At 38.6% G+C, this 21,701-nt stretch overlaps 1 protein-coding gene across 1 annotated transcript in view; it reads right to left on the reverse strand.

Annotated features, from left to right (window-relative positions):
- Positions 1-18,231, reverse strand: part of KANK3 (KN motif and ankyrin repeat domains 3) — a 274,252-nt gene extending 256,021 nt beyond the window's left edge. Inside the window, exon 1 of the mRNA XM_044090687.1 lies at positions 18,134-18,231. Coding sequence (XP_043946622.1) covers positions 18,134-18,161 — 28 coding nt within the window. The 5' untranslated portion in view covers positions 18,162-18,231. The remainder of the gene's footprint in view (positions 1-18,133) is intronic.
- Positions 18,232-21,701: the final 3,470 nt, after the last annotated feature.

The raw sequence follows: 21,701 nt of genomic DNA on the forward strand, positions 1-21,701 counted from the left end.
GGCTTTATTACAGGGGGCTGAAAAGAGCTAGGAATTGACCCAAAATGGCCAATAGACTACAAGTTTCTGGCTGGAACCACTGCTCTAGGGACAAATAGGCTGCTCAGTGCTCCCCACTCCCACTGGTGAACAAAGACACTTCCTTTTATCCAAATAAGGATATGGAATAGCACAGGAACCAAGACAAAGCCCAGAGATCAGCAAACTCTGAAGACTGGACTATTCTAGTTCAGTAAGGCGGGAAAACAAGATTTTTTTTTTTTTTTTTTTTTTTTTTTTTGCAGAAAACAGAGGAAAAACAGACAGTAAATACTATAAATGCTTTTAAGCGGCTAGCGCACTTGAGTGTGTTAGTCTACAGGTAAAATTAAGCAACAACTAACTTTTTAAAAGTGCAAAACAGTTAATCAACACAAAAACAGTTTAAATATAATGCAGAGCTGTATAAACAGGCTAAAATGCAGTTGCTAAGCAGTAAATAATCAAAAAGCCAGAAAAAAATACTTAAATCAGTTATAGCAAATACAGTTATAAAAAATGCTCTGAAATATACTGTACATTTCCAAAATGTTTGAGAAGGACACTCAGAACACAAGAAGGTTCAGGCGAAAGAGAAAAAAAAAAGTTTTGTTTTACTTTTTGAAAGGGAAAAAGGAGGAACAGAAGGCCTTATCAAATGTTCTCTCTGTATTAAGCAGAATGAGCTAATGACACTAGACTGGGAGGTGTGTCACAGTAGGGGCGGGCAACTGCAAAGCCACCATAGCCTACAAGACAGCAAGCACTACAGAGACAAATGAAAGTTTTTAAACAGATAAGGATTTGTGAAGATACTAAATAGACAAAGTGCTTTATATATATTAAATTGTAAAAACAAAAATAATCAAAAAAAAATCAAGATGATACTTATATTTTGTAGCTCAGTTGCAGTCACATCTTCTCTAGTCTGCACTGTGTGCAAAAGACAGACACTTTTTTTTTTTTTTTTTTACAAGAACACAAAAGAACCAGCCCCCACTAGCCAAGAGATAATTACACAGAGGAGATGTTTCAGTTTACACAATAGCCGACAAGACAGCAAGCACTAGAGACAAATGAAAGTTTTTAAACAGATAAGGATTTGTGAAGATACTGAATAAACAAAGTGCTTTATATATATTAAATTGTAAAAACAGTAATCTGTAAAAATAATCAAAAAAAATCAAGATGATACTTATATTTTGTAGCTCAGTTGCAGTCACAACTTCTCTAGTCTGCACTGTGTGCATATGTATACATATTAATTTGATTGCAGAGATATGAAGTTTACACAGTCAAACAAGTGACATCGTACACAAAGTCTGTCTGTGGCAGTCTGGGCATGGTGTGTGTGATGGCACCAACACATGGGTACAACTGAGAAGCTTTGTCATCTCACAACACTTAGTTCTGTGTTTGAGGTTCTGGCTGACATTCTCTGTATGCTATCTGCATACTCTCCGTCTCTGTGTGGGTTTTATCCAGGTGCTCTGGTTTCCTCCCCTCTGACCCTCAGCTATAAAATGTATGGCTTGTGGCCATCTGTGCTTTTACTTAACAGAAAGTTAAACAGAAGATAAGTCTTTTTTTAGGGGAAAAAGAGGCAAGCACTACTCCCACATATAATGTCCTTGCAAGTGTTTGTTTTCTCACTTTTTTTTTTTGGATACTACCATTTTGAATATTAAACAATGGACAAAATTTATTTTGTCTTGAGAGAGAAAAAGGCAATATTTTTTTAGTCATAGGTTGGTACTAGACTATCGGCCCAAGGGCCTATACAAGCCTAGACATAATTCCCTGGACACTTCTTCCCACAATATTTACATGCATTAAAAGGATGGAAGAAAAAGGTAAAATGTAAGAAGAGAGTCTACAAAAAACATGAAAGAAGTAAACTTTCTGTATGTTGTTAGGCCAGGAAGAAGAAAACAGGGGGTGGGTGCAGGAGGGATAAGTGTACAACAGAAGGGCCCACTGATGTCATTTCGTTAAGGCTCCAGTTCACCTAAGTCCAGCTGTGTTACTAATAGTAAAACATCTGAGATGTGTCTAGTCAGTAAAGCAGCTAAAACGAATGCATGCTGAGACACTGTGAATGAAAGTGACGGACCCCATCTGTTGTGCGATTACAGGAAAATGAGCACTGACCTCTGTTAATATAGTCCTACCCCATTCCAATTTCCCCCACTATTTCACTTATTTCTTGCCACCCCTTCACTTTGAAGTCACCAGCCATCACTGTTTTTAATATTTTATGCTTAAGATTAATTTGTATCACTGTCTGTCACACTACGGAGGAGTTTGTCGGAATTACCATGACAAAATTCTATCCTGCCTTTCCTTGAAATTTGTGACCCGCTGTGTTTGAGGGGGACAGGCAAAAGACTAATTTGGACATCACACAGTGGAAAACAGTGACCAAGCATAGCTGAAGTCCTCACTTTTGCCAATACCCTAGGAGAAGTAACAATTGTTGGGGGAATGCATTGGTAGGAACAATATTTACCTGTACTCTTTTTTTTTTTTTAAAACATACTTTATTAAACATAAATTAGCAAACAAGTCGATCCTTATGTCTGGTGCACTTTTCGCGTACTCTGTGGCAGCTGGCCTAACCCCAGTTTTTATACTCAGTCACAGCACAATTCATGTGGTAGGAATGCTATCAGGTTTCCATTTTCTGGTTATAGTCTTTTTTTTGCTTGTAACATAATTAATCCCATTAAGCTTTTAAAGGATCTTACTTCCTCTACTTCTAACTCCCAACTAAAATAATATAATTCATTGGTTGGAACTAAAATATCACCCACTAAATGTTTTAGTAAACTATAAATCCAATACAGTGTGTTTATTTTGGATATGTCCAAAATATGTTCCCAGGGATTCTTTTCTTCTAACCTAGATCATAAACATTTTTATCTGCTTACCAGGACATTGTACATGGTCCCTGATGGGTATAAAAAGTACAAGTGAATGCATTTTCAGGCAAATTTTTGAAATATCCTGGACTTTGGGATATACATTTGGGCCTGACATATTTCAACATTGTTATCTAGTAAATTGTTTACCTCTACCAATCTTTCCTTAGTTTGATTTCTATAATTATGAAGAATTTTTTATTAAATCAGTTTATTAATTTTCTAGGAAGTCGTTCTGTTACTCTTGCTTCTATTCATAGGTTCATACTAGGCTATCTGCCCTAGAGCATTTATAAGCCTAGCCAGAGTGTGTTTGGCTTTCACCACCCATTTTAAATGAATTTTGCTATGCCCTTTTTCAAGGTTAGTATACTGTGCCTCTGTAACAGTGACACAGAAGTGATACCCGGGGTAAACCTACGATCTCCCATCCACTCATCAAGATTCCTCTTGAAGAGAGTCAATGAGGGTCTCTGCCTAACCTGGACTGGGATTTTATTCCAGAGTGAAGGGAACTTCTGAGTTATCAATCTGTCCCTCCAGCATGTCCTATTTATTTCAGTGCTGAGGTTCAAGTCTCGAGCACGTAGCTCGATGGGATTTGGATTTTCTGAGGTGCAGCATGTCCATTAATTCCGGGTTGGACATGGCTTTATACGTCAGGCACAGATCGCCTCTGAGCAGGCAAGTATGCCACTGAGTAGAGCTGGAGTTTCTTTAACCGGGCAGCATATGGCATCTGTTTGAGCCCTTTGATCCTCTTGGTGAGGTACTTTTGGGGTCTTTCCAGTTGCTGCAGGTGTCTGGTAAGGTACATCCCAAAAGGGGCATTGTACTCAATTATGGGCCTGATGAGGGATGAGTAAAGAGGCACAATGACCTCCCCTGATCTAGATGTGAATCCCTTCATGATTAGGTGGGCTATACAAAATGTTTTTCTAACCACTTTGGCCATGTGGTTTTCAAATGAGAGATTGCTATCAACGGGTCCCCAGGTCCCTAATTACTTCTTCCATACTTAATGGATTACCACCTATGTGGTAATTTGTGGGCACTTTGTTTTTGCCAAAGGGGATGACTATACACTTTTTGGCATTTAGCTCGAGGCCATGGCTCTGGCACCAGTTGTCTGTTTCTATGAGGCCCTTTTGTAGGATGCTTGTGTCGGCTGGAGAGTCTATTATGGCGCCTAGTTTGCAGTCATCTGCGAACCTGGTCAGCCACAGTCCTTCAGTGTTGGCCTGTACCTCCGAGAAATATATACCAAACAAGAAAGGTCCCAGGACTGAGCCTTGTGGGACACCACTTGTAACTGGTTTGGAGTCTGACATGGCTCCAGCAATTCTAACCACGTGGGTTTCTCTGTCCTTGAGCCAGTTTGCAACCCCATCTAGTGACATAGGGGTTTATATTTAAGCTGGTGAGCTTATCTATAATGCCCGAGTGGGGTATTGTATCAAAGGCTTTTGCGAGGTCCAGGTAGGCTGTGTGGACCACCTTCCCCTCGTCAATGGCCTTGGTGACTGTTTCAAAGAAATCGACCAGGTTTAAGAGGCAGGATCTGCCCTTAAAGCTGAACTGGGTAGGATCCAGTGTCTGTAGGTCCCCAATATCTTTATTTATGAGGTCCATGATGATCCTTTCCATAGCTTTGCAGACCAAGCTAGTCAGGCGATAGTTTCCAGGATCCATTGAGGCACCACCTTTGTGGAGAGGGACCACTGTTGCTGTACGCCACTCCTTGGGTACATATCCTGTAGTAAGGCTGAGATTTAACAGTAGTTTTATGTTTGGGTTTAGCTCTTCTTGGAGTTCATGTAGGACGCAGCCCGGACACCATCTGGTCCCATTGATGCTATGTTTTTTGCTTTGGAGAGGGCAGCTCTTACCTGAGCATCTGAGATGTGAGGGGGGGCAGCACTCTGCTGGGATAGATATTTGCCCTTTTGGTGGGGGGGGGGAGTTTGTGCTGAACCTGTCAGCTAGGATGCTGGCAATGTCTATGGGTTTGGTGTATTTTTTGTCATTTTAGACCAATTCTGAGCATATCTGGGAATTCCCACCCAGGTTCCTAACATAACTAAAGAAAGCCTTGTGATTATCCTTAGTGTCCTGTGCAATTTTTCTCTTGAAGCTGGCCTTAGACGATTTTATGAGTGCCCGTAGTTTTTTGCTAATACTGATCAGACCTTCCCTTTTTGGGATTTTGCTCTATCATGTAGTAGCTTCCTCCTTCTATTGTATAGTTTGTTTATGGCTGGGGTCCACCAGACAGGACGCCTGCCTTTGGAGGATTGGGTCTTGGTTTTATTTGGGATTGCATGATCCATGCATTCCTGAAGGTGTTCATAGAATGCGTTTATAAAGGATTCTGCAGTCTGGGCCATATTTTCCACAGGCCCGGGGGCTTTGAAGGATTCTACCTCGGTTTTGAGGAGTGTGAAATTTGCTTTACAGAAGGTTTTCACTGTGGTTTTCTGGGCAGGGGGTGGGGTCGGGATGTGAATATCCAGTGAGATTAGTTTATGGTCTGATCTTACCAGTGAGGGATACACTTCTGGTCTGGAGCATAGAGCCCCCACGTTGGTGATGATCAGGTCCCACTATGTTTTCCCCTCTTGTGGGAGTGGTAACAAGTTGTTCCATAGTATTTGAGTTGATAAATTCTAGGAACTTTTGGGCTAGGGTGTTGGAGCTAGAGTAATGCTCCCCACAGTCTATGTTTGGGTAGTTGAAGTTGCCCAATATAATGGTGTTTGGAGACACCTTCATATTTTCCAATGTTCTCAGGAAGGCCGAGTGGGGTTCCTGGGTTTGGGAGGGTGGTCTGTAGCAGGCTATAAACTGGAAGGCAGTTTTACCCACTGTTAGTTGCACATGGATAGTCTCTGATGCACCACCAACATGAAGGTGTGGGTATCTTTGATGAATACTGATACTCCCCCTCCTTTTGTGGTTCGGTCCAAGTTTTGGGGCCGAAAAGCATGGTATGAGGTATAACCTGGTAGTGCTGGGGTGCTCCCGGGAGCCTTGAGCCAGGTTTCTGTTACTGCACAGATATCCATGTTCTCCATGCCAAGGAGAGTTTTGAGTGCATGCATCTTGAGGTTTAGACATCTGGCGTTGAGTAGCATTACTCTTAGTTTCTTATCCCTTGTGATACCTATGGAGGTGGGTTTGTTTTTGAGCCTTGCCTAAAAAAAGGCACTATGGGGGTAGCAAGAGCCTTTGCCACTATCCAAAAGCCCAGGGGTGACAGGTGCAAGCCGTCCCTAGCGAAGCATCGTGGCTCGTCGAGCATTAATATATTACCAACTCTGGCAAAGGAAGACTCTTCCATTTCTCTCCCCATTTTTTCATCCTTGATGGTAATCTTTTATGTATTATAAAATTCCTCTTTTTGAAAGTTGAACCTTTCCCTAGCCATATTCCAAGTGCATTATAGTCTCAGCTGTTTCCAAATCGCGGTTCCCTAGCTCTCTCAAGCCAAGCTCTGCTGTTCACATTTTCCCTGATGGATACATCCAGTTCTACTGGCAGCACCTCTATTTTCCAAGGCTCAAATTCCTTTGTCCTTCGCATATTCTTTCCGATGGGATACTTGTAATGTATTTTCATCAGTGTCCTCTACCACAACTATGCCTGACATGGTTTCCTGGTTGTAGTTTCCTTGTGTAACTATCATTTGTTTCCACTCTGTCTTATATGGCTCAGACTGCATTATATAAACTAACCTCATAAAGCTGGTTGTCCTGAAATTCCTTGGTCAATAGGAAGAATCAGTTTTTCCCCAGATTCTCCCTAGACATTTTACCCTACTAAATAAAACTCAGCTTTTTGAAATGATTTCCAAAAATTCTCTTCTGTCTAGGGGAAAAGCTTGTTCAATGTACAGAATTAGAAAAACAATGAACATCTTTATAGCCAGTACTTTATCAACCATGCTCAAAGTGAGAATTTCCAATTTTTTTTTTAGATTCCTTTCACCTTGTATAATATCTCGTCTATTCTATATTCCTCCCACATCTTTTTATTCACTTTTGAATTTCTTTTACTGTCCTTACTCCCAAATATCTCATCCTGTTGTGAATCCATAAGTATGGAAGGTGTTGCACCAATTCATATGTGGGCACATTCATCACTATATCAGTTCTACCTTTATTTATCTTGTACCCTGCCAACACCTGAAATTCATTCAATACTGAGAAACCTTCTGGTATGTCCTGTTCTGGGTTAGCTTGGTAAAGGCCAACAATGTCTTCAAACTAGGCTATAATTTAGTTTTGCCCCCCCCCCACACACACACACACACACATTAATTTAGTCTTATTTTGCTCTTCTGGTTAGGCGGGCATCATACAAGGTGTGCCCCTCCCCAACCATACAGCACTATCTCATTCAAACCTATAGTGCCTTTTTATATTCTTCTAGTTAACTGCCATAAGCTCCTTATGGTGTCCAGACCTTTCTTGAGTCTGACTTTTTAACCAAGTGACTTATCAGCTTACAATAGGCAGAAATAGAAAGGGCAAGGATTTATCAGTAAAATGACACCAAGACAGTTAATCTAGGACGTCCCACAGCAGAAAAGCCTTCATTATATTATGTTTTGGTTTTTAAGTTAATTTTTCAGAGAGCTCTCTGAAATACAAGGATTTGTGTTGGAAGAGGTGCAACATTCCACACAACATGGGTGTTAAGGAGGTAACACAGATTAGAAATGTCAATGTGATTAATGATGGACATACAAAAGGCCAAGTAAAGTCTACACTAACTTCTGTTTAATATAGCATTCAAGGCCTAAAAAATAGGAATGATTCTGGCAAACACTCAGGATGACTTCTTACATAAACATGTTCATCCTCCCAAACATACCATATTACAGTTTAGAAAGCAAGTCACATTTTATAGTACTATTTTAGTTTGGGAAGCTACATTATACATAAAATACTTGTAAGGAATTTGTTTAAAGAGTCCTCTCTCTATAAAAGTACTGTATATATTAGCAATTTTGGTTAAACATGCTGCGTTCTTTATGGAACAATCTGTGGCAGTCTAAAACTGGAATTTTATTTGTTTTCATTAATTACTGGCTGGTTGGGCGGCCATGGTAGTGCAGTGGTTAGCATTGCCACCTCACAGCAAGAGGTTCTCTGGTTCGATCCTTGGCTGGGGTGCCTTCTGTGCACAGTCTGCATGTCCTCCCTGTGGTCGCGTGGGTTTCCTCCGGGTGCTCTGTTCCTCCCACATCCCAAAGATATGCTGTAGGTGTATTGGACATTAAATTGGCCCTAGGTGTTGACTGTGTGAGTGTGTGCACCTTTGGTGGAAGGTTGGGTGCTGGGCTGGCAACTCAACCCCATATATATATATATATATATATATATATATATATATATATATATATATATATATATATATATATATATATAATTTTTATTTATTTAGCAATTGTATACAACAAAATTCCAGTTTAGTAATCTCAATCTGACTCTTACCGTAGAAAATAATGCCGAAATAATCAGCTCCAAACTTCAAGTCAACACTTCCAAAGCTATAAATATAATTTGTGCTTATCTCCCTCCAGGTAATAACATTAATACCCTTGAATGTATCCTCAGTTCACTCTCCACCAACCTCCCACAAGAAACATTAGTCTTAGGTGACTAACATTGATTGGTTTACCTGTAACAATACAAATCCTACCTCCCATATAAACCTCTATGGCTTCATACAACTCATCAATAGTCCTACTACAACTAACAAAACCAACAATAATGAAACCACCTTAGACTGGATCCTCACTAATACTCCCCAACAGAACTACCAAGCAGGTACCCTACCAGAAGACCTAAGTGACCACTCAACATATATTATTAGACATAAAACCAACCTAATCTTACCTACTACCTACAGAACCTTATGCTCCAAAAAGCAATTTAACATGGAGCATTTTCTAACCGAGTTAAGACTATGTAATTGGTCCCCAATAAAATATCTCCCACTTAACGAGGCAGTAGATTACTTTAATTCCACTTTGTCTATCCTGGATCACCATGCCCCAAGTCGTACTATTAGAACCAAAGCTAAAACAGCACCCTGGCTGACCAACAGTACTAGGCAAAAAATAATTCTCAGAAACAAATCTTGGGCAAAATGGCATACCACAAAAAACCTATCAGACCACCAATACTTCAAAGAGCTTAGGAATAGTACAAAAAAAGCCATACTGACAGACAAACAGAACTACCTTCAATTACAACAAACCTCCAAAAATGAACCTAAAAAATTCTGGGCCAGTATAAATAATCTCTTATCCCCAAGCTAGTCTATCACACCCAACCCTCAGGACTCTAACCCTGACAATCCCACACAAATTGCCAATGACTTCAATTCTTTCTTCACTAATACCATCCAAACTCTTGCTAGTCACCTATCTCCTGACACCTCTAAACTACTCTTAACTACCACAAATACTCATCCTACTCTTCACTTACAACCTATATCTATGTCCTTTGTCTTATCTCTGCTCCAAAAACTTAAACCTACCACCCCCTCTGCAGACAAACTTCCCGCTGAATTCTTGCAAATTGGAGCCAAAGCCATTGCTTACCCTATTTCTATTCTAATAAATAGATCTATTAATGAAGGAATATTCCCTTCTGTCTGGAAGATATCTCACATTATTCCACTACACAAAGGGGGGAAATGTAATGACCTTTCAAACTATCGCCCGATAGCACTACTATCACCTCTAGCCAAAATTATGGAGAAACGCATCCACAAACAACTTGACCACCTTCTCCAAAACAGTCTACTTGCTAACAGCCAGCATGGATTCAGACCTTCCCACAGTACTACCACTGCCTTACTCTCCTTTACCAACACCATCAACCACAACAACAATTATCTATCATCTTCAATCTTCATTGACTTAACTAAAGCCTTCGACATGGTTAATCATAAACTCCTCCTACACATACTAAAATCTCTCTCACCTGACACCCCCTCCTTAACTTGGTTCACATCTTATCTTGACAACTGTCAGCAGGCAGTACACTCTGGAAGAATTCACTATCTAATCTCCTACCCATCTCTTTAGGCGTACCTCAAGGCTCTTTCCTAGGCCCCCTCTTATTTTCAGTCTTTATTAATGACTTCCAATCAGCTATCCCTAACACCACCTGCATACAATATGCAGATGATTCTACTATAATCTGCACTGCCACCTCTCAAAATGAACTTGTCTCTTACCCAAAAAGCCTTTTCTTCTGTTGAAAAATGGTTCTCTGATCATTGCCTTCTCCTCAACCCCAAGAAAACCAAACTGTTACTGTTCCCACCTACCCGTAAATGTACACCACTTAATTTCTCTCTCACATCCACTGATAGCACTCTCATTTCTCCTGACTCAACAACAAAATTACTAGGAATAACTGTTGACAGCAATCTAAGCTTTGACTCGCACATCAACAACACAATAAAAGTAGTTTAAAAAAATTGGTTCCCTCTACAGAATCAAACCCTTCCTTACGCATGAAACAAGAACCATCTTAGCTAGATCTCACCTCATCTCTACTCTTCTATATGCCTCCCCCATCTATACTAATCTCGCCAAAAGCAACCTGAAGAAACTTGCTACATCATACTATAATATTGCTAGATTTGCTACAGGATCCCAGTTTCGAACTCACCACTGCCTGAACCTAAGACAACTAGGGTGGCTTGAATTTACCAACAAATTAATACTTCAACAGCTCTTAATAGCAAACAAAATTCTACACCAACCAACTAAAATACCAATACTCTCTAACCTTGTTACACCTTACAAGAACATGAAACAGCTACGCTCCTCAAACAAACTACTGATTTATACTCCCAAACCTAATAACTCAGCAGGGGACTGCCTCTTTTCCAACTCTATTGGAAAAATGTGGAACAAACTACCCTCTAATATCACATCTTTGTCTACACTCCCACTTTTTAAAAGACAACTAACTATCCATCTCAATAGTCAATGGCTTTGCCCCTGTAACTTTCCCTCTTACTCTGTCACTTTTTCTTACCCTACAGCCTCATAACTTTCCTTTTCCTAATATCTATGTAGTGAAATGTTCTCATCTACACAGTACGACCACGGTAAAAAAAAAAAATAATAATAATTTTTTTGTATAAAGACATTAGGGCTTTTTTCTCCTTGTTTCCTCCTATCATAGTTGTACATTGCATATATTGTCTAACTTTGTTTTTTAAATTCTAATCTTGTATGGTAAATTCTGTATAAACAATGTAATATTCCATTGGAGCTTTTCTCCCCGGGCCTCTACTGAAAATGGACATATATCCAATTAGACTAGCCCGGTCAACAAATGTAAAATAAATAAATAAATAAAATAAAAACTCCACTGCCAATCATGAGCAGACCGGTGATCCACTGCGGCGACACCTAACCGGGAAAAGCTGAAAGAAGTAGTAGTTATTACTGGCTGGTTAAATAGATTGATCTAGTAAGTTCTTCTGGCAAAGGCCTTTGACAATTTAGAGTCAAGATGTAGACCCCCAAAGCAGCTTGTCTTTGGGAAATAGGAGGAAACATGGGAGAACAAATGGAAGTCTATTCAGCCAAAGGAGAAATAAGTAAAGTCTAAACATAGCAAGCGGAGGTTCAGCATTTAAAAAGGTAGATGTTCTCATCACCTGCCCTCACCTATGGCATGCTTCTGCTATGTGGCACTGAGTTGCTAGTCAGTCCAGTTACCAGTGACTTCAGCTCCCCTCCAGTCACACAGCCAATCTTGCCTTTGGGGTCTACCATAACCATAGGATAAGACACAGAACTATCCCTCATTGGATATGTTCCTTGGTCTGGTAGATTAGCAACAGTTGCACACATCCTAATCTTGGGACAAGTTCTGGCTCTGTCCCATGCTGAGTGCAGCCCAGTTCAACAGAGCTGCAAAGACCTAAGCGTGACCAAGTGACCAGGGAGTGGATCAGCTAGAGTGATCATGAAACTCCAGCCAGCTCTGGTAGCCAAGTACTCTTTATGAAGTTATCACTTCAGTCCGATCTTTATACAGTAAATCCTCATGCTCTGACAATCAAATACTTGTACAACCAATGAATTGTTCATGGAAACATATCATGAACATAGTCAATTATAGTTTGCAAGTTTGCATCTGGCTTAGTTGCAACAAGGTGCGCTTTTCTCTCTGGCAAATCATTACACTAAGATGTACTGTGAGGCACAAGATGAAGCAGAGTTCCTTTCATACTTAAAATGGTCTGACAAAAAGCATGCAGATTTTTTTAAACACCTTTATTGAATTACCACTTATGGCATAGGCAATCAAACTGCATTAACATGCTCATGTTTGCAAACCTTCTACTTAACATATATTGCTATATACCATATAACCCAAGCAACATTACATACAGAAGGCAGGAATTGAATAAACAAGAAATGCCTTTATTAAACTATCACTTATGACACAGGCAATTGTACTTTTATATAATGAAAACAAACCACACCAACACAATATTAGTTGTAAACATTTTACATCACAAACCATTCAGACACTCCCCCAGTTGCAAAAATTATACATCACTTACAATCTAACCAATCATTTTCAGTCAAACGTTATATAGCTCATTTAAGTCCAGCCTTCTTTTAAACCTCATTCGTCCTCTGTATGTATTGTTCCCACAATTCCCATTTTTTTCCTATGTAGTTTGCTTCTACCCTTTTCTAAATATCTCAATTCCATTTGTTTTATCTCTATTACTATATTCACTTCTTCTAGTATACTTGGTTTAGATTCAGATTTCCATTTTCTAGTAATTGCTTTTTTGCAGCAACCATAATTAGACACAGCAAGGCCTTACCATATCCAGGTAATTTCCAATTCTGTATCACAGCTCAGAAAAATCATCTCCCTCATCACACCAATCTGTCCACCCAGCATCTCCAACAGTGCATCCTGCAGGGAATTCTTAACGTCCACCAACTCACTGCACTCCCAGAAAATATGTTCCCAATTACCTCTTTCTTCCCTGTTACACCTCCCAACATTTGCTGTCTACCTGAGAAAAATTACTTGGGGAATAAAAATATCTATGCAAACATTTCCATGCAAAAATCATAAATCTTCTAGATTTTGTTGCATATTTTTTTTTTTTTTTTGTGAATTGCTCATCCAGTCTCTTCCCAGTCCTTTCTAACATCCTCTGATCGATTCTTATAGTTATCATGCAATATTTTATATGGTCTACTAATTATTCCTTTTTAATGGCAGTTTCTGTTCTAGACTCTACTAAAAACTCTACCAGTCTTTTTTTAGGCCACGCCTATTTCTTTCTCTTTGCCTATACTCTGATATCAATCCTTGATAGGGAAGGCAGTCTTTAATCTGCAGTCCAAATAAATTCTTGGTGTCTTCCCATTCTATCATCTTTCCCTCTCTAGTTATTTGCTCCCAGTACCCTTGGGTTCCTTTGCCAGTTTTCTCTAACAAATTCCATCCCTCTCTTACCTATTGTCTGCATCCCCAATTGCAGTTATCCCTATTGGCAGAATCTCCTCCTCCATTACTGTGTTGGATTGGTTCTTAGGATACTCTCTGCTACTTTACAGATATAATATTCTGCATGATTATTGTTATTCTCCTTAAAGGCCTGCATCCAAAATCCCAGCCTCTCCTTGTTTATTGAGCTTCCCCCCCATTTCATCATACCCTTTCCACTTTGAATTATAGTTTTCTGCTTCTGCTATGTATAGGAACTTTCACTGTATAGTTCTGAAATACCCCATTCAAACTGGGTAATCCCAATCTGCCCAGTTCTACTCGGAGAATCAATTTATCCCACTTGACTCTTGCAGTCTTTCTCTCCCAGCTGAAATCCTTCAGCTGTTTATTAATTGCTACATTAACTTCTCCTCTGGTTGATTAAATATGTCTGACCTGTGTATACGACTAATGGGACTAAACATTTTGACTGCTTGCATCTTACTATCCACATAACAAAGCTTCCATTTTCTCAGTTTTTGTATTATCTTTTGTTTAGTGTCTTCCTACATCTCCTTAGCTGCCACACCAGAATTTTTAATCCATACTCCGAAATTAAAAGCATACAAGACTTTATTCTTAATTTCACATCAAAGGCCACAGTATAAAATGAGCAGTTAAAAGTATTAAAACTGTAAAATGTTCTTGTTGAACAGTGTGGAGAGATGTGTATGTGTGTGTATGTGTGTGTGTATGTGTGTGTATGTGTGTGTATGTGTGTGTGTGTGTGTATGTGTGTGTATGTGTGTGTATGTGTGTGTATGTGTGTGTATGTGTGTGTATGTGTGTGTATGTGTGTGTATGTGTGTGTATGTGTGTGTATGTGTGTGTATGTGTGTGTGTATGTGTGTGTGTATGTATGTGTGTGTGTGTATGTGTGTGTATGTGTGTGTATGTGTGTGTATGTGTGTGTATACACACACAGCTATATAGATAATGTCTAGATCAGATCCTACACAACAAATGGCTTCTTGAACTACCGTAAAAACTGACAACACACATTCAGCACTGTGGCTAAACAATTAAATAGAAGGATTTTCTTTTTATCCTGTTAAATTTAGTAATTACTTTAATGTGTATGGATTCCACAACAGTTCCAGGTTTACCACATTAACAACTTTCTCCCTGCTCAGTCTCCCAAAAGAATGAGCAAAATGATCTGTGTTTCTTGTGGTCAAGTGGTAACCACATGGCCGCCCTCAGGGTGCAGTACAAAGTACAATCAAGCCATTTTAGCAGCCATAGCCAGATGTGACTGCACGACTTAACCATTTGTCAAGTATTCTACTTACTATACCTTGTACTCGGCCTTGGAGATAAATATGTCAATATCAATGACTTGATTTAATATCAAGCATTAAATCTGATGTGTTGAGGAGAACATTACTGTTCATGCACAACACCCAAAATAAAAACAAGTTGGTCCTCAAGTACAGTACACTGACATGCATGATAAACTGCCAAGCACACTGGTTGCGAGTTACTGATGCTGTTTTATATTAAAGTATCTTCTTTCTGGGTCAACTGTTATTTTAAAAGGTACTCCAATTAATTAGGAAGAAAAGGGGAAAAAACGTCTCCACTGTTTATACTTTCTTTCCTGACTCTGCAGCAAAAATCAAAAAGACCACTGGCCTTTGAAAAATAAACTCTGCTAATTTAAAGCAGAGTGACACCAAGATTCAGATGAAACTGGATGCAGGAATATGCCTTTTTCCCTTGAATTGGGAAGCTTTTCCATACTATGGTACTAATATATGCATCTGTGCCCCAAATAATTAAGCTAACATTATTATACAACTTTTTTTGTTTACTTGCACTATTTAGTTTTATTTGCATTGCTGCTACCTTAGTTAACAATCTTTGTGGAGGTTATCTTCCTGAAAACAAGATGCCTATAATTTCCAATACAACAGACAGTAGCCATATTTTCCAAGGACAGTAAAGTATTCTGGGATGCTTTTCTTGTTTTTCTTCCACTGGGACTTAATTATGACACAATGGGGATCTAGGGTTACCACCTGTCCCACTTTGCGAGGGACAGTCTCTCTCTGGGCAGTTATGTCCTGCAAAAAAATTGTAAAAATGGCACATGTCCTGAGATTTTAGGGCAAAATTATTTATTATATTTTATGTAATAGTTGCATAAAACAGTTATTCTGTATCTGAAACACCTAAATGTTATAAGAAACAGAATAAGCAACTCAAATGCTACAAGAATAAGCTTTAATAAGCTTTTATTTAGGTCAAAAAGTGAAGTTCTGTCCTTTGTACTGGCTGTGGGTATGTTTTGGCCTGCAAAATCTGATGTTTGTACCAAAAATGTCCCACTTTTGGCATTTAAAAAGGTGGCAACCCTAAATGGGTCTCAGAACTTACTACATGACCAGTGTGTGTGTGTGTGTGTGTGTGTGTGTGTGTGTGTGTGTGTGTGTGTGTGTGTGTGTGTGTGTGTGTGGTTCCCCTTCACATGACCGAATTTCTGTAAACTCAAAATTCATAAGCCCAAGGCCAGAATCTCGAATTTACAGAAACTCGAAAATGGGAAGGGGAACTAAAAGACACCTTTCTAATGTTTTTGCAGGGGGGACTTCGCCCCCCTGCACCCCCCTACTTAAATGTTCCTACTACAAGATTGCACTACAGCAGAGGACAGGGAAATCTTCTGGTTTGCACTATATGCATAAGCGCAAACCGGAGGATTTCCCTGTCCTCCGCTATAGTGCAGTCATGGAGCATTTAGATTTAGCTGCAAGGATGCAGGGGGACCATGCCCCTTGCAAAAAGGTAAGTCAACTCTTTTTTTTTTAAGCCCTAAACTTCCCATTCACAATTTCAAGTGAATGGAAGTTGTGAGATTCTGGGCTCGAGCTTATGGGTTTCGAGCTTCCATTCATTCGATCTTGTGAAGGGGAACCATATATATATATATATATATATATATATATACATACATACATGTGTGTGTTTGTGTGTGTTGGGGGTTATACTTGGCAAGTGGTTAAGGCAATACTCCTAAATGAATGTAACTTTCGATAAATTTATTTTTTACTCTGGTGTGGGAGTGTGCCTGTGTTGGGGGGGGGGGGGCTGCAGCCCTTGCATTCCAAAGGAAGACTACAATACTCCTCCTGTAATTAACTCTGGGGTTGCAAACTTTGGGATGCTGCCATACAGACCTAAGCGAATTATTAATGCTCATCCATGCAAGCATCAATAGTTCAGATAAGAGAACGTGGTGGGCGTGGCAAAATGGTTGAAGTCTTCACCTTAAAGACACAAGGTACATGTTTTGCTTCTGACCTCAACTTATTGGCTAGGCTTAAAATGGCCCTTTGGGGCAGTGAGTCTAGCATTCACCTTTGAACCTATTGGTTCAGGTGTCAGTGAACTTCCTGGCACTTCAGTTACTTTGCATGGAGTTGTCATCGCACACCTTTTTAAAACAGTGTGCCTGAAGGAGAAACTTGCTGCAACAAGTGTCATGCAAATAACCTTCTGAAACCAGAATACATAAATACTTCCATACTCTTCTCTCAGTTCATCACATGAATCTTACGTTTCTGCAATGAATGCATAATTTATACACTTGCAGCTAAGCAATTGTATACCAAGTCTCTGATGTTTTAATATTACTCAGTTCAGCAGAAGCATGTGTGCATCATGATGGAGGAGGACATTCAGGGACATGGAAGTTGCACATTTCGGAGAGTGAGCTAAAATGTTAGTCATCCAAGAAAAAGTATAAATCCAATTCCACAATTCATGGATCCAAAGTTTCAGCAAAATGTACCAGGAGAGAGGACAGGTACCTACTGCACTGATAAGTTCAAAGTCCAGTAAGCATGCTACTGAAAAAAAAAAAGATCTTCTAATCTCTCAATCAAGCTTATCATTTCAAAATAGAATACTAAAACGTTATCACAGATTGAATATTTTGGCTAGGAGTGCCAATCTCTTCATTTCAAAATTCACATTAAATGTCAGAAAATGGAAGGTAACAGAGAAAATGGTGTATTCCAAATTACATAATCCGTATGCCGCGACAGAGGTTTTTATGACAACATACAGAAATAAGGAATAAGGTCAAAGGAAAAGTGCTCCTGCACCTTTTTAAGTGCTATTTAGATTCTATAATTAAAATCCAAAAATCTTTAGTCATCTTACAGAAAAACTCAAACTAGCTGTATGCATGATTTCTTCAAAAATTACCTAAAAACATTTGCACATCTCAGATATGTGGCCAGTTTAGCCATATAAGCCATATACATTTTTCTACCAGTTTATACAAGTGTGTTTTATGCTCCCAACAATCAGAGGCTTGGATATAGTCCATCATTATCTTACATCCAGGCCTCTGTCATACACAGTGTGACCGCAACAAGGCAGTAATTTTTTAAGATGTATATTAAAGCTACATGTACTCAGAACCATTACGGCCTAATATCCCAAGCTGAACATTTGGGCCAACTGTGTTTTGTGCTAGTCACTATTAAAGCTACATGTACTCACAGAACCATTATGGCCTAATATCCCAAGCTGAACATTTGGGCTGATTGCGTTTTGCACTAGTCACATCCTGAAGTACATAGTAAGGCTGTATATTTTGTTTCATAATGGATGCATTACCTGGGAGATTCTGATCCAGCTGCGTCATTTTTGGAAGACTACAGTTCCATAGATGAAGTTAAAAAGCCACAATTAAGGTCAACTGTCAGCTGGAAAATCTGTAGGGGGAAGAAACAGGACAGTTGTTTGCTTCCATAAAACAGAAAAATCTTACAAATACAAGAGTACCATGTAAAAATTGTCACAGTGATTACTGGTCTTTGTAGTATTACTATAACCTTTTCCTTTTTTTAAATGCATTTTACAAGATATATACAGCATTATGAACATATTACTTTCTCACACACATGTTATATATATTTGAGACAGACAAGTGTACATCATAATCTAAAATCAGAATATCTAAACACAATTTACCTAAGCACAGCTTATCTAAACACAATTTACATAACCCAGAATAACTAAAAAAAAAAAAATTGCAAACAGAAAAATAAGATTTTGCGAAAGGGCAGTAACTTGTAAGTAACAACTCCACTGCTGCACTAAAGTGCAAGAAAGGGAAAAATGCGAAGTGCATGAATAGCTTACACAATCAAGCACACACTGATAAAGCAAGCAGCAATATTACTTATAAATCTATATGAAAAACTAAAAATCAAACTTTCCTTCTATCTGAGTTATAACTGTTAAAAATATAGTGGAGAATATCATTAAATAAAAAGTGACCTATTCACAGTTGAACACTACTTGTGATTAAGTAAAGCGATACTTGCATAACTTGAATATTACTAAATCAGTTACAGCTGATCAAATATTAGCTTTTTCCTGACCGAGAAGATAGAACAGCATGGATTGGGAAATTTGTTCTTTTTCTACCATAGTGCAGTCTCGAAGTTGGTAAAAAAAAAACAAAAAAAAAAAAAAAAACTTTTTTTTTTTAAAAGTTTTTGATGTTTCCAGGTCTTTCATTTGTGGTTCAGTGTTTTGACAGTTCACTGAAATGGCAAACTACTATAGCCCATACGTTTAAATCAGAAACATCAACTGCAAAAGGACAAACTGAACACCGACAAATTACCAAGCATGAACCTCTGCATATGCAATTTTCATATGCGCATACACTGCTAAACATATAATGCCAAGATTGCAAAATCCCCAGGAAAAGAGAATATTCCCCTACCAGAGGATTGTTGACTTCACATACCTATTAATCATCTGCATATATCAACCAAATGCAGTTGATTAAACAGTTGTTGACAAACCAGCATTTAGACCAAATGCAAGACCCCTCACACATATACATGTATATATATATATATATATATATATATATATATATATATATATATATATGCATCTATATACAGAGTGCTCAGGTTTGACAGAAAATGCAATACCAGCTTTTAAAAGTTGTACTGCACCCCTCCATATATTGGATAAATTCACTTATCTCAGTCATACCATCCCATAAAATAAAAACATCTACAAAACTCTTATAAATTTTAGATGTGATGAAAATCGATGATTATTCAATACATACATTAACTCCCAGTTAGCCATAATCAAATTGTCATAGCTGTTCACACATGGTGTTCCCATGGTGACACCTAGCTTCTGCCAATAATACACATCAAATACAAAAACATTATTACCAAGCACAAGATCTAGTAAAGAGCACGTAAGATTAATCTACTAATAGCTGGCTATGTCAGCAAGAGAAGAAACACCAATCAGGAGCTCTGAAGGGTGAGGCGGCATTACTTACTGACGATTTTAACTAGGCCGGTACAAAGTAATACACTCTGCAAACTGCAGAGAGACCATAAAACCACCAGCAAAGATGAAATCTGTAAGAATAAGGCAAGATTAGGAAGCTTACTTTGAGGGGCAGAGAATTATAATTTGCACAGAATATACTATGACATTCAATTAGTCACTTTCACAGACAACAAGAAGTGTTCCCTATGGGTTACACTCTTCCTACATAGCTCTCCTTATGAAGTCTTGTACATTGTTATAATTTAAAGTTTAAGAGGGAAAAAAAAAATCCCAGGGTTGTTGAGCAGTCATATTACATGCTACCAGGACTCCATGACAACAGAAGCCTCTTTCAGAAAATGTACTATCATAAAATTGCACAGGAAATCACAGACAGTTTTCCATGAATTCAGACTATGCAATAAATGACTTTAAAATAGTGACAGGGATTACTCCTCTCATAGCACAGAATCTGTTGCAGAGAAAAAGACAACTGATGAAACTTAGAAGCTCAAATATTGAACAGTAAAAAACCTCTACATTTTTCCCTTGTAAAATCTGAAGGTTTCACCCCCGAGACTTGCCCAAAGATTATCCATTACCAAGAAACAAAATGTAAAGTTGTTGCACATCCGTTATGCTACCATCCCATTACCGGTACACAGGTGTCCTGTAATCTGCATTCAAAGATGCACAGTTAAAAATAATTGGATAATGATATAAAAAGTATAAACCTGCTGGAAGAACCAAAGTCTTCAGCTTTTGTGGATCATAATAAAAATAAAGCATCTTTTAAAATTAAAAATTAAGGTATGGCATTGGAAAATCTATATCAGCAGCTTTTAGGAAAGCATACAATTAACAAATTGGCATTTATTGATATGCAAATTGTGTAACACCTCCTTCTAGCTATTCAATCCATAAAGGCATTTCTGCATGCAGACAAAACAGACAAAGAAGTTGTGATCGACACTTGTGCATAAACTTCAAGGTTTAGCTGTGTAGACCGTTCACGTTTTTGGGCATCTAACAACATTCAGGAACCATGAATGTTACCAGTTTTTAACATCCACATACCAATACTGAGAGATCAGCTTCACATTGGCTAGTTCTTTTATCCTTCACATACCAATACTGGCATTTACTGCCCCATGTTTCCTTGCAGAATAATGGAAGAAGAGCTTGGAGATGTCAACATGACTGAATCACTCACAGCTATATTTTACACCAGTCTGTTTGCTTTTTTTGTGGTGTCGAACTGAAGTACAGTATAAATAGCTCCCATCATGGACTGATGTAGTGTGGTCAAATGTGTGAGATGATACTAATCTCCCCACCAGGAGTGCAATCATAGTCTGGTTTACACCGACTGATGCTGTATGTTAAAGGCCATATGCTATAAAAATTTCTGACTACATCTAATTTAATGTTACTATCTGTATCTGGTATCCTTTCTAAACTCCACAAACAGCACAATGCTGGGCTCTATATCAGGCAGAGAGAACATGCATGAGGCTTTCGTCACTTGATGTCCTCAATACTCTCACTCTTTGGGTCTCAAGGAATTATTTCACAGGTAAAGGTTAGTGACACATTTCTGCATTTTGTTATAAGGAGAAAGAAATTACATGCTTCTGCAATTCAATTTCTAAGAATTCTGCAAAAGTGAAACAAAGTACATTCACCTATATCTGGTGGTCCCCTGCTATAAACAAACTCTGCAACAGAAGAAACTGTTGCAAAAAAGAGTAAAATCCCATGATTGGAGGAACTCCCTGGTCAACCTCAGTAAGAAGCTGAGATCCCTCATAAAATCCTCCAAAGCTAGTTACGAAAACAAAATTGCCACTGATCCTAAAGACAACCACAA

Source organism: Protopterus annectens, chromosome 13.part0 (genome assembly GCF_019279795.1).
Source record: "Protopterus annectens isolate FY-2018-M chromosome 13.part0, PAN1.0, whole genome shotgun sequence".
Classification (NCBI taxonomy): Eukaryota; Metazoa; Chordata; order Ceratodontiformes; family Protopteridae; genus Protopterus; species Protopterus annectens.